The sequence below is a fragment of the Montipora foliosa genome, chromosome 3 (genome assembly GCF_036669935.1).
Source record: "Montipora foliosa isolate CH-2021 chromosome 3, ASM3666993v2, whole genome shotgun sequence".
Taxonomy (NCBI): domain Eukaryota; kingdom Metazoa; phylum Cnidaria; class Anthozoa; order Scleractinia; family Acroporidae; genus Montipora; species Montipora foliosa.
The window spans coordinates 12,249,543-12,263,349 of NC_090871.1; the positions used below are offsets into that span (position 1 = coordinate 12,249,543).

General features: G+C 39.8%; 1 protein-coding gene across 1 annotated transcript; it reads left to right on the top strand.

Moving 5' to 3' along the window:
• Positions 1-5,793: 5,793 nt before the first annotated feature.
• LOC137996779 (neuronal pentraxin-2-like) lies at positions 5,794-13,807 on the top strand. Its single transcript, XM_068842361.1, has 5 exons — positions 5,794-5,916; positions 8,222-8,350; positions 10,670-10,750; positions 11,780-11,990; positions 13,230-13,807. Exons 1-5 carry the CDS (start codon positions 5,904-5,906, stop codon positions 13,615-13,617), a joined length of 822 nt encoding a protein of 273 aa, XP_068698462.1. The 5' UTR covers positions 5,794-5,903; the 3' UTR covers positions 13,618-13,807.

A 13,807-nucleotide genomic window follows, 5' to 3' on the forward strand; every position in this document is an offset into this window, starting at 1 on the left:
TTGCTTCGGGATCCGAAGACGAAAAGAAGATTCGTGCTGCTGAGCAGAGGGCTTTGAAAAAGAAGAAAAATGCCCGGGTTGAAAAGTCCGGACTGAGGTTGAGTATTTTTTCTTTGTTCTTCTTGGCTTTGCCCGTTCTTTATTTTCTTTAGCTGTTTTTCAGGTCGAATATTATGGGCCCTGCTGTACCTATTCCTCCGTTACAATAAATTCATTGTTATTGTATCATATTGGCGTGTTTTATGAGTGAGAGTGTAAAGCATAAATAAGTTATTTTTGGTACGCAGTTTCGAAAATAAATGTATTTATGCTCGTTGCGTTCTCTTCGTTGGCATTTTGGTTACGCTATGCGTAACACATTTACAATAAGGGAGTTTTTTGCATTCTTTTGTTTGCCGTATTATTTAAATTCGCTTATCACGTAGTCATCTTCACTTTAGGACAGTTCAGTGCCTATCGGTTCGACTGTCAATTTTTTTTTTATTTTCTCTTCTATTTCAGGTTGCCAGACGCCCATTATCGTCGTCTAGTTTTGAATGGGCTGCCTCTATTTCTTCCGATAACTTCACTAATTTTCGTCCTCAACCGCAGAAGAGCAGCTTCGGAAAAGCCAGGAATGACATCTGTTTCGCCTGTGGAAAGACTGGCCATTGGAGAGCCGAATGCCCCTTCACCAACTCCTATTTCACAGCCAGATCAACGTTTAAGCAGCTCCCAGACAAAACCTCCGGTACTGCTGGGCAGCAGTAGGCCATATCGGAACATGATGTTGTCAGTGAAACTAGTGAAGGTATTTCCGAATTTGGCCACGTTCCTATGGATTGTTCGGAATTTGAAAGTGCTCCGTTTGGTATACACATAGTTAAAGGTAGGCTGAGAGATCATTATAATTTCTGGTCTCAAACTTCAGAGGCCAATAATTTTATTCTTCGTGTCATTTAAAAGGGTTATGCTATTCCGTTTATCAGTGTTCCTCCCAAGGCCTTTCTCTATAACAATACTTCGGCTTTGACCCATGCCGATTTTGTAGGGGAAGCTGTTCCAGAGCGTCTTATTTCGGACTCTATTATTGACCCTCTATCCGTATCTATTCAAAGTACTGGAAAAAGAGTTTGATTTTGGACCTCCGTCATGTGAATAAGCACATTTGCATGGAAGGAGAAATTCAAGTTTGAGGACATAAGGAATGCGTCCATTTACCTTCCAACGGATAATTCATGTTTAAATTTGACCTTAAATCCGGTTATCACCATATTGATTTTTTTTGGATGATCATCACACCTAGCTAGTACCTTCCTACTCGTCTAGGTCTTTCTTGGGTTGTTAATGTGATTAGGAAGTCTTTTGTTTTCACAGTACTCCCCTTCGGGTTTCTAATGCTGAACATGTTATCCACTCTATCCGTGCTCAATACCCATTTTCTACTGCTAGGAAACTGGCCTGTTTCGTGGGGAAGATTATTTCCATGGGTTTTGTGTTTGGTAACATCACCCTTATCATGACCAGATATTCCCATTTTTATATTTTGCTTAGTTCTACGTGGGATAGCAAAATTTCCCTGTCGGCTTCCACCCTGAGGGAGTTATCATTCTTCCAGGAAAATATTCCCCTCCTTAATAGTAGTTGTCTCGTCTCCCACATTGTCATTATTCCCGTGTATGCTATTTCGATGCGAGTTCTACTGGTTGTGCTAGTTACATTCTGGAATTTCAAAATACCGTTTCTCATAAAATGTGGAATGTTGAAGAGGCCCGGAAGAGCTCCTCTTACAAAGAACTCAAGGCCATTGTTTTGGGTTTGGAGTCTTTTTTGCACTTGTTTAAAGGGCACACTGTTAAATGATATACTGATAATCAAAGTGTTTCTAGAATTGTTGAAACTGGAAGTATGAAGGAAGACTTGCAGTGTCTTGCGTTACGCGTTTTCTCTATGTGCTTGCTTAACAACATCACGTTGGAAGTGGAGTTGATTCCAAGATCTGCTAATGATAGAGCTGATTTTCTGAGCAGAATCGTTGACCGGCGAGTTAAAAGGAATTATTTTCTCATGGGCGAGGCCAAGTGGGGTCCACATTCCGTGGACCGGTTTGCGAACCATGAGAATGCTCAGTTGCCCCTTTTCTATAGTAGATTTTGGTGCCCTGGAGCAGAGGGAGTCGACGCATTTTCTGTTTGATGGGCTGGCGAGAATGAGTGGCTCGTTCCTCCCATTCTTCGTATTCTCTGAGTCCTTGATCACCTTGCCACTTTAGGGAGTCGAGGCGCCCTTGTCGTTCCTGCATGGCCTTCCGCCCCTTTTTGGCCGTTGATGTTTACTGCTGAGGGCTTGTCCCCGTTTATCTCCGACGTTTTTGAGATTCCCTTGGGTAGTGATGTTTTCTTCTTGGGCAATGGGCCTTATGCGTGATGACGTCTGACTAGCTAATTTCACCACCAAGCCTCGTTTGCACAAAATTATTCACCTTATTTGGACATGCAATAATGTTCGCACGTGGGGTTTCTTTTCAAGTTTTCTCCTTTGGGATTTAGCTCATGCTAAAATTTACAAGTTTGATTTTCGAATTCGAGGCTTGGTGGTGAAATTAGCTAGTCAGACATCATCACGCATAAGGGCTATTATCAAGGTGCTCTTTTCGGATCGCCTAATTTCCGGTAAAGGGTTATTTTTCTAAGAATTGATTTCTCTGCATTTATCTGAAGAAGAGTGAAAATGCTCTGAGTCTCTAGAGCAAAAAAAGCAAAAATTGTTTTCAAGAGGTGGGCTCTTGATTCTGAAGGTCAAATCGTCGAATATTGTACAAAGTTTATTTATGTCGCTATGCAAAATACACCAGGAACAAGGCATCATTTCTAGTCATGATAACCAACCGATTTTCTTTCTCATGTGCAAACAGATCTAATTGATTTTCGTAAATAACCTGTAACTGTTCTAAGGAGCATACTCGAACGCCGCTCGACGATTTTTTCGGTGCGCTGCCGTTGAAGGATGTGATTCATGTACACTACCTGAATTACATCCCGCACATTGTCAGACGCGACAACGCCCCCCCGACCAAAAAGGCGTTATTTATAAAACCGGATCGCTCCCATGCGTATTCGGTGTGGACAAAAGTGAATTTAATTCTCGAACAAAATCTTTCGCGGGAAGACCTAATCAAGAAAATGTTTAATCGGTCAGCAATTTAAACAGGTTCTGCGGCAGTGATTCCCGCGTGGGTGCTTAGACTTAAGTACTAGTTATCAGCGCTATTCTGCAGTCTGCAATGTGCGGTCTGCAGTTATCATACACCTGAAGGGGAAGAAGAAAAAAGAAGACCGAAGTTCGAACTTCAGGATTATGTGGCGCTGAAAATTAATAAAATGGAAAAGGAAACGCCCCTTCATTCTTTCATAAATCTAATTCATACATGAACTGGCTCAGAGGAGTCTCTGGTTTAACTTGAATGTATTGGTCGGTAAGGGCGCAGCTAGCCTTTAAACAGTTACAGAAACAGCTTATAAATTTCGTAATTATTATTAATTTTTTTGGTATCCAAAAGGCCGTATTTTCTTTTGCTTTCCCCGCTGAATCAACGTTTTATTTTGAAAAAATAAAGCAATGACTTCCGGTCTTATATATTAAAAAGTGCTGAAAGGTTGTCATAGACTTAGGGCCTCTTCGAATGAGCCCAGTTGGCCGAGCTGGCCCAGTTTCCGAGATCTAGACCCACGTCTAAATCCTTTGTAAAAATTTCGATGTGTTCATATGAGAGGGCGAGCTTAACCAAGTTTTTATTTCTCTTTTCTTCGATAGTGAAGCTCGGAATAGTTCCATTTGATAGTTAACGTAAAGTCAAAAGAAATTTGAGGTTGCTTAAGGACGGTGCCTACTAAGTTTTACTTTCTCCGCATAGTTTTCAACCAAGCAAAAATATTCCTGAATTCATAAGCACTACCCATAGGAAATCCGAGTATCTCGAGACGCACAGAACGTATACGCAATAACAATAGCAGGCGCCGTCCTTAAACAAAGAAAATCGAAAAATTCTAGCCAGGCTTGTTCGTTTGATTGGTCGCGTCAGTACTTTAATTTTCAAAAATGTCGTCTCGGAAACCGGGCTGAAAGTCACCATATGAACAGAAACCAATTTCATCTTGGTAAACGAACCAGCCCGGTCAATTGAGATCATGTGAAGAGCCCCTTCTTTAAGTGAAATTTAGTACAAAGTTTCCAGGTACTTTTCGTGCCAACAAATCTAATAAAACGCACAAGGCGGAAACGAACATGAACAAACTTCGCATTATAAAAGATAAACTGTATTTTGAAAACTTGACGTTTCGTATGTAGCAACATAAATCGTCAGAAATGACGGTTAAACCATCTGTATAAATTCAAAAAGAGAAAGAGAAAAGAGAAGAAAAGAGAAGCACTGGTAACTAGCTTATAGTGCAAGTTACAATCATACTCTTAATATTATTATATGGCAGTAGAGAAACAGTTTTTTCACTGCCAACGTTTAGATTCAATGTTGGATTTAAGTTCAGAATCAAAGTTTCTTTTATTTTATTTTACAATGGAGGTCAGACCTTCCATTCGCTAAAATCTCAAAATTGTCTCAACTCAAATGATTGAGGAACGACTCCCGGCTAAACGTATAGGTGGTTTGCAACCAATCTATAGAGACACAGATAACAATGTTGAAAAGTACAATTGCTGATGGACGAACAAAAGGAGCTAATGAGAGATGTTTTGTTTTCGTCCACAAACCTGGCGGCGATGATGTAACGTGAAAACCACCATTTGGTGATACTTGATAAGTGTGTTCGTATCAAACGCATGAAACAGGTGCTTAAATTTGCGGACATCAAATGGCTACTTTAATATAACTAATAATGCAATTGTCTACTTCAATGGCTCAAATTACTCCAGAAGGTCTTATTTCTCAATAGATCATTTAATTTTGCTTTGTTATTTCCATATTCTGTCAGTGACAAAGTAACGTCTTTCTCCCCAAAGTGGCGCTGTTTACTGACGTTCTGGGGGGTTAAAACAGGGGCACCCAGCGAAAATATAGTTCAAAGCCACTTAAACATAGCATTGTTAAACGTATTTCGGTATTTAAACGGTAGATATAGGCATATTTTTATCCCCCAAAAAATTTTCATCTGTTCGGATTTCCTAGATGAAAGTCTAGTGATCCGAAAATAATAGGGATCAAAATTTACCTTTTCGTAAATTTCAGCCAGAAAAAAGGCTCCCGAAAATTCTAGATGACCTTTTTAGGGTAAAAATTCGTTAACAATGGGCAATTATACCATTTTTTAGATGTTCGAAAATCCTAGGACAGGCAGGCAAGCAAGAAATTTTACAAAAAAAGTTCCAAAAATTCTAGACCTCAAATCGTCTTCCAGATATTTTCCGAAAATTGACGTTGCGTGCCCCTGTTAAAAGGATCATCCTGAAAAAAAGTTAAAGGAACAAACGTGGATAGTTTTCTGTAGTGTTTGTTATGTTACTTCAAGTAAAAAGAAATAAATAATTTATGTCATAAGGTGTTGTATTTTTCCAGTTATTTTACTCTCCTAAGGATAGCTAGTTGGAAAACTAATTGAATGACCCAAGCTAATGTACATTTTCTTTCATCGGTGAAAATACTTTAGATGACCCGCGAGCTCAATTACGGCATTTATTGATTCAACCCCTATGTACGTAAAAGGATTCCGTGGGAGGCTTTCACCGTTACCACGGTGAAAGGGGCTTAAAAGTCCTACGACTATGCATTTCTTGCTCAAACTGAACCAGCGAGTTCGCAGACCTAAACGTTTACTGCACAAGCAGGTCTCGAGTCAACTATTGCCAACAGAGAGTTTTACGATGTTGATCACCAAACATTTTTGCTGCTCACGGGTGTTTTTATTTTTGCAATGTTTGAGGGAGGTATGTGTCTTGTTCTTTTTTTCCTTTTTTGGTGTCGAACTCTTTTTGTAGATTTTACAGCAACTCGGATGAAAAAAAGTGATTGCAATTAACAAAGCCCGGCTGGTATGGCCAAGCAGTCCTAATGATGCCAGTTTTACGGGATTTTTCTTACGGATCACAAAAGCATGTTTCTGCAGACATTTCGAGTCATGAAGACTCAGATTTTATAGTTTAAAGTCTATGTAAAATGTCATATATGTAAAAATGTCCTTTCTCCGCGAAAAATAAAATTACAAAAGTAAAATGGTCCTCTCCCCGCAACTAGTCCCACCGTGTAAGCTTTGCACACGACGCCATCAGTCTCACGTACACCGGCCTGAGAACTATGTTTAACTACCGCCCATCATGAAATCTTAGAGTCAACATCTACTTTTAGATTGGCTCTTGTGCCCTGGCTAAATGGAGTGGCCAGTCATACCAAGTTTCAAACTTGCGATACTATGCAACGCCGCTTGGCTGCTTTTGTGTATTTCAAAGTAGCATATGTGCCAATTTGCCGGCATGCACCTATCCGCAATAAGTTATGCCAATTTGTACCTTGACAAGTAGATGTAACACACTTTGCATTTGAGGGTTTGAGTTGTTCTTATTCGCGTTATTCGACGTCCGCCGTGCACAGTTTTACGTTTACTATTTTCCCTAGCTCGTGCCTCTTACTTGTAATAAAATCTGATCTAAAGAAACATGTGCTTAGGAAAAGCACGTTTTACATTCAATGTTGGATTTAAGTTCAGAATCAAAGTTTCTTTTCTTTTATTTTACAATGAAGGTCAGACCTTCCATTGGCTAAAATCTCAAAATTGTCTCAACTCACGTGATTGAGGAACGACTCCCGGCTAAACGTATGGGTAGTTTGCAACCAATCTATAGAGACACAGATAACAATGTTGAAATGTACAATTCCTGATAGACGAACAAAAGGAGCGAATGAGAGATGTTTTCCTTTCGTCCACCAACATGGCGGCGATGACGTAACGTGAAAACCACCATTTGATGATACTTGATAAGTGTGTTCGTATCAAACGCATGAAACAGGTGTTTAAATTTACGGACATGAAATGGCTACTTTAATATAACTAATAATGCAATTGTCTACTTCTATGGCTCAAATTACTCCAGGAGGTCTTATTTCTCAATAGATCATTTAATTTTGCTATGTTGTTTCCATATTCTGTCAGTGACAAAGTAACGTCTTTCTCCCCAAAGTGGCGCTGTTTACTCAGGGGCACCCAACGAATCTGTTCCTCGCATTATCTGTTCCCCAGAGGAATCTTGCTGGCTGGCAAAATTACGGGTGTTTCGATGAGCTGGCTGGGAAATTTTGTTATGGATAGAGGTTTTGCTTGGGAATTACTGACTTTTTCTAGCATTTCAACCCGAGCTGGCTGTAGAAACTCTGAAGACTGAGGACGACTTAAAAAAAAAAAACCCCTCCCTCTCCCACAGAGTAGTCACAAACATACGACGGCTGGTCAGAGTGATTGCACTTGCGGAAAAAACCTGTTTTGTCCCGGTTTTGTTGCTTTTATTCGGTCGTTTTGGATCGAGGGATTTGAAAGCGCGCGGAATTCCTGGCTGGGAAATAAATTTGATCAGCTGGCTGGGAAACCAACCAATTTTATCTAGCTGGCTGGGAAATTTCTTGTGTGTCTTGCTGGGAAAAAGGAACAGATAATGTTTTCCCAGCAACACTGAAAAACACCTGAAAATGATTTAATAACATTTATTTTCATTAACTGGGGTATAATAATAAATTTTACAACAAATTGGTCGTTGGGTGCCCCTGTTTACTGACGTTCTGGGGGGTTAAAAGGATCATCCTGAAAAAAAGTTAAAGGAAAAAACGTGGATAGTTTTCTGTGGTGTTTGTTATGTTACTTCAAGTAAAAAGAAATAAATAATTTATGTCATAAGGTGTTGTATTTTTCCAGTTATTTTACCCTCCTAATGATAGCTAGTTGGAAAACTAATTGAATGACCCAAACTAATGTACATTTTCTTTCATCGGTGAAAATACTTTAGATGACCCGCGAGCTCAATTACGGCATTTATTGATTCAACCCCTATGTGCGTAAAAGGATCCGTGGGAGGCTTTTACCGTAATTACCATGGTGATAGGGACTTAAAAGTCCTGCGACTGTTCCATTTGACATTTGACGGAAATTTCCGGGATTTTTCGATGAATGGCAAGCACCCAGAGGCTTCTATTCACGGGCTCATCGCGAACACTGGTTAACACTTTATTTCTGTACTTCATCGGTAGGATTATCGTTATTCTTTCATGGACATCCAGGACCACCAGGTCCACCAGGACCTCGGGGTTACCGTGGATCACCAGGACGGCGGGGATACCCCGGACCTTCAGGACCGCAGGGACGTCCAGGAGACACGGGTTTGTTTTATTTAGCCTGTTGCTTACTATGTAAACATCACGATGTAATGGAAATTCATACCCTGAAACCCAGGCTCATAACTAACATAACATAAAATCAAAGGTAGTTACCTTTTTTCTTCTTAGAAGGGGGGGGGGACTATTTATTTGTCCTTGATCTTCAAGTAAATTTCCCACCTTCAATAACATTGAGCTCTCTCCTACTGAAAGCCGCTTTTGGTTCTCTTACCCGTCCTACGGACGCCTTGAATTCAATTCTCTTCGCGCCAGAAATGCCTCGGTTATTCCCCAAAAATCTACCCAGATTTCCTTGATATCTTCGCCCCTATCCTCGTTGATGCCATTGCTAAAATAGTATATTAATTTCTCGGCGATGGTACACTTCACAAATCCAATCCTCATCGTTCTCCGTTTTTCTCTGTTCAAACTTTGCGGATTTTTCTTCCTCGACATCTTTGTTGAGGCTCTCTGCAGTCACTTTGGTCAAGTTTTTGCAGTTTAACTTTCTTAAGATCTTGCTCAGCACGTAAAAATTAAGGTGAAACTTGAGAGGTGAGTTGATTCATTCGACGACTGTCGAAACAACTGGATTTCGGTTGCACTCTCAATTGGTATAGTCTAACCTACTTATTAAGAATTTGGTCCACTTTAAATGCGAATTCTTCGGCCATATCTAATACTGAGAGGACCACGTCGTTTGAGGCTACACTGCTCTCAAATAGGCTATATTGTTCTTAATGGCAGAAGCTTCGTGACAACTTGAGGAAGTTCTTCTTCTCCCTCCTTTAAACGCTTAGATTCTGGGGAATAAGATTCTTTGGGGGACATGAAGGTCTCTTCTTCAGCTGCACAGTTATCTTTGATTTTCTTTCACAGACGAAAAAGTCCATGTACACTCTCAATATTTAGAAATTTATTTAGGAAAGTCAACTTTTTTCTCCTCACCGTACCATTTTTGACCCAGGTATTTAGGTTAAGTTCCAAAAGAACATACTGAAAACCAGGTACTGTAAACAAACCTACCGTGTAATTAAACAGACCGACTTGAAGAAATTTTAATTACTTTTCACAGTAGTGTGCGAGCCAAACAAGGGGCATGGGACAGCTAGGTCTTGTACTACAGTAAAACCCTCACATAAATGGTAATTAACAGAAATGTAGGCCATCTAGGTTCTTAATACGGTCTTATTTTCTGAAGAAAAATTCGTGTTGTAGATACCAGTATTTAGTGGTATTCCGGCGGCCTTTGTCCCCTATGCAGCAGCCAGTTTTTCCCTTTCCCTAAAATAGAAATTTAAATTAAATTTATTTAATTCAGAATTTAAAACAAATCACATAAAAATTGACTATAATAGGTAAAACCGAAAGATCACATGAATCTTCAGAACATCAATCAATATTGATCTTATTGGCCCGGCAAAGTGCACCCATATTTTTTAGATTTTAGAAAATAAGAACCTGATTCAAATTTTAGGGTCAAAAGCTTCCCGATCCCGTTTAGAGGGGGTCTAATTATAACTGACAAATTTTAGGCTAACAGGTTCTTACTAGCGGAGTTTTACCGTATTGTATCAATGGTTTGAACCACAACCGACTTGAGGCGGTAGACTTTTCCCAACAGAACACTTTTCTGACAGTTTTCGTTTGAAAACGCGGTAACCCCTAGGAATAGTCATTACCAGACTTCTTCGCGTTGACATGTCCAGGGAAGACAGCGTTTGGAGCTTGCGCCAGATTTTTAAAAGCCCGCGAAAAGAGCATTGATCGCTGGCTACTCATGCTTTTTCAGCCGTTTCAACACGGGTTGATGCCGGTTGAAAAGTTGTTCAGCCAAATCAATCAAAAATGTTTATCTACTTGTTTTGTTTCTGTTTCGTGAATAGAACACGATAAAAGCTTAACCAACGTACCCAAAAACACTAAAATGGTTCATCCAAATAGAACATGAAATGTCATTGGAAACACAAATGCATGAAATAACAGTAGATCTCAATTTTGCAGAATTTACCTACTGTGTTCATGATAGAATTATGAATGCAAAGTATAAGGCCGTCACGTCATATAATGAAGGACATGGCCCGCAAAGGAGGACCACTCGGATTTTTTTTCAGAGTATCCTCGAGTCACCATTCCATAATATGTCTCTTGAATGAAGGAAAAGTTGTTAAAGAATGGAATATCTTGTCCTTCGTGGTGTGGTTAATTTCTAATCCTCTGTACTTCTTCGTTTGCAAACTAAAGCGGTGATTCAGATCTGTCACAAAAGTCTGAAGAAAGACCACAACCCTAGTCACTCGATTATAACTCCTTTCTTTTCAGGAAATAAAGGAGATGTTGGTCCCCCAGGGCCCAGCGGTCCACCTGGCCCACAGGGGCCTGAGGGAAAATGCAGATATAAAGGTAGGATATCCATTCTTGATGACAGGGCATGTTGCATTCTTGGCCGTGCTTGAGCAACCTTAATTTTAATAGCGAGTGGTATATTTGTCACTTCACCAACTCCAAAGAGGGCTGTCCATTTAAACAAGAAGTTATAGGGGCAAAAAATTAACAAGGGCGCTATCGAACTTCACCCCATGTACCTCACAACATGGTTGGGGTACTAATTAAAAGCAATTCGTTATGAAAGTGCATAGAAGCGCTTAATGGAATCGTTTGGATTTCGAAAGATTGTGGTGCTTCTTAAAGGGGCACTGCCATGCTAAATTTATTGTTTTAAGGTCAAAACTAGGTAAACATCTAAATTAGTACTCTAGCACAAATGTATAATATTCCTGACAACTCACTGAGATGATAAGAAATATAACATTCGTATTTAACTTTTGGAGACTTTCAGAGGACGACGTCTCCAAACTTGAAAAAAACTGGCCAATTTCTTCAAGTTTCAATCCATTTCAATCCCCTCCATCCTTGGCTGCAAACAACAAAGAACAGCTTCAGTGCACTTCAATGGCCATTGGCAACAAAACTACAGCATTATTTTTTGGTTTTCATTGATGCAAAGGCGTCTTTTAGCGTTTTGAATTTTGACTAAAATAGCGTAATACTGCCCCTTTAAAAGCACTTAACTTATACTGTGGCGCTTTTTCGACAAATTGTTTAAATTAAAAATGCTTCGAACTTTAGTCTAATTGCGGGAGGATCACGATATTTACTGTATTTCTGAATTTTCCATGGTTACTCGTTACTCTTTGCTCTAATGTGCCATGAACATGTAACATCAATGATGTGACATTAACTTTCCTTTCTTTAACTGACGATAAGATAAGAGCGTTTCTGTTGGCACTGACTTAGATTGCGGAGGTCTTCAGACTGAGGTCCATGTTCATACTATTTTTCGCCATATCATCATCATCATCATCATCATCAGTTTAATTGATTGATTTTTGGTTTGTATTTTTTTTTGTGTGTGTGTTTTTTTTTGGGCAGGTTATACTCTAGAGTTTCCAAAGAAGGGAGTCAAAGATTATATGCAGGTCTGGGGTATGCCAAACATGCAGAGTTTCACGGTCTGTTTCTGGGTAAAGACATCTAAACATCGCGGGACACCCTTCAGCTACGCTGTATCAAGAAAAAAGAATAAAGAGCTGCTCATCAAAACTCCTGGAAATTTTAAAATGATCATTGGTCACAAGAAAGTGTAAGTATGATTCCAACTACAGGTAGTAAAAAGATTATGAAAGTGCTTTTATTTGCTTTCAAATCAGCCCTTTTTGCCTCTTTCTGAAACCCCAAAGTTCAAAAGAATGCAATTTTTTTATCAAGGCAAGAAAGGGCTAATTTGAATGCAAAAAAAATAATAGTGGTAAGAAGGTAAAAGGTAAAAGTGACAACCATTCTATATTTAAGTGTATCACCATATACGTTTTGTTGTTGTTGTTGTTGTTGTTTTCTATTGTGAGAAACATAGGTTACATGTAATCACCGCCATTAAAACCCAGAAAGACATTTTACAGTGCGACTCTACTTTCCGTGGTCACTTGGCAGTCTTTTTTTTTCAACTTAGCTGGTTTCTAAACGTCATTTTTCCTTGTGTTCATTCTGGTTGTTTTAATGGTTATGTTCATTTTGTGGCAGTGGTTCCAGTGGTCCAGTGATCGAAATATCCCAAGGTCAGTTTTCGTCCCCTGAATATTATGCAGCTGCATACTGGAAGCCATAGTTTGCCGAAGTACATTAGAGGCCTGGGGTATTTAGGGGGGCACGCATGGGTAGCGTTGTGCGATTCCCGGACTCGCCTCTTAAGACTGTTGGGTTTGCTGGTTGTCATCTCTGGACAGACGGCTGAGGTGGGGAGGAAGGGGCTGAAGAAGGTACAGAGAGGGAGAGAAGGTACTCCGAAATTCCTCACTCCTTAAAAAAAACAACTAATTTGGTTCATAGGCCCTTTAAAGCTAAGTTTCGATTCTACCTTGGCGACGTTATCAAGTCAAATTGTATATGGATGAGACAAAGTTTATAAATAGGTCGTTTATCTTATACGCGTCCCTTTTCATGACCTCCTGTCCTTTCTAGTATACCATAAATGATTAAAATATTACAAGATTATTACAGTTATTATTACTGTCACTGTTACTGTTACAGTAACTGTTACTATTGCTAATGTCGTTGTTACATATTTGTGTTGTTAGTCAGCTTTGCCATGATGTTAATGCGAAACTTAGAACTTTCTTAATTAATGCCCGATGTTTTCAAAGAAAGCATTGTTGGAAGGTCTCGCCACGAGCGACGCGTCAGTTAACCACGGCAACTTCATCTACTTTACATTTTTCACAATAAAATAAGGGGTTGATGCTTGAGGCCTGACGAAACTTACTAGAAAAACTTACTAAACTTATTAGAATGAAGGTACTAATATGAATCCACTTTGTTGTCACAGTCGAACGGGAGTGTCAGCAAACGATGGCGAATGGCATCATATCTGTGCAACGTGGAAAAACAGCGATGGTGCATGGAAATTTTACAAGGATGGGGAGTTGGCAAAAGAAGGAACTGGCTTGAAGAGAGGATACACCATCCGGGGTCGTGGTTCCTTGACGCTGGGACAAGAACAAGGCAAACTGGGTGGAAGATTTAACCGAAAGCAGTCTTTCAAGGGTATGCTGGCAAATGTCAATGTCTGGGCTGATGTGTTGCCGCCATCTGAGATCAAAAAGATGTCAGGATGCTGCATGGAAGGCGAGGGAGATGTGTACGATTGGGCTTTTTTCAGCCTTGGCATCAAAGGCAAGCCTCGCATTACACCTCCCACTTGTCCCTGTGCTTAGTGAAGCGTTTTTGAGTCCTTTGCCCAACTTGAACGGCCGATAACAAACGTAGAATGTTACAATAGTCCTAGTGAGATAAACGAAGATATTGTAACTTGACCTTTAATTCTTTTAAATCGAGGTTTTAGTTGAGGGAATGGAGTAGACCAGTCTATGTACCGACAATGGAATTAATAAAGCTATGCGAAGC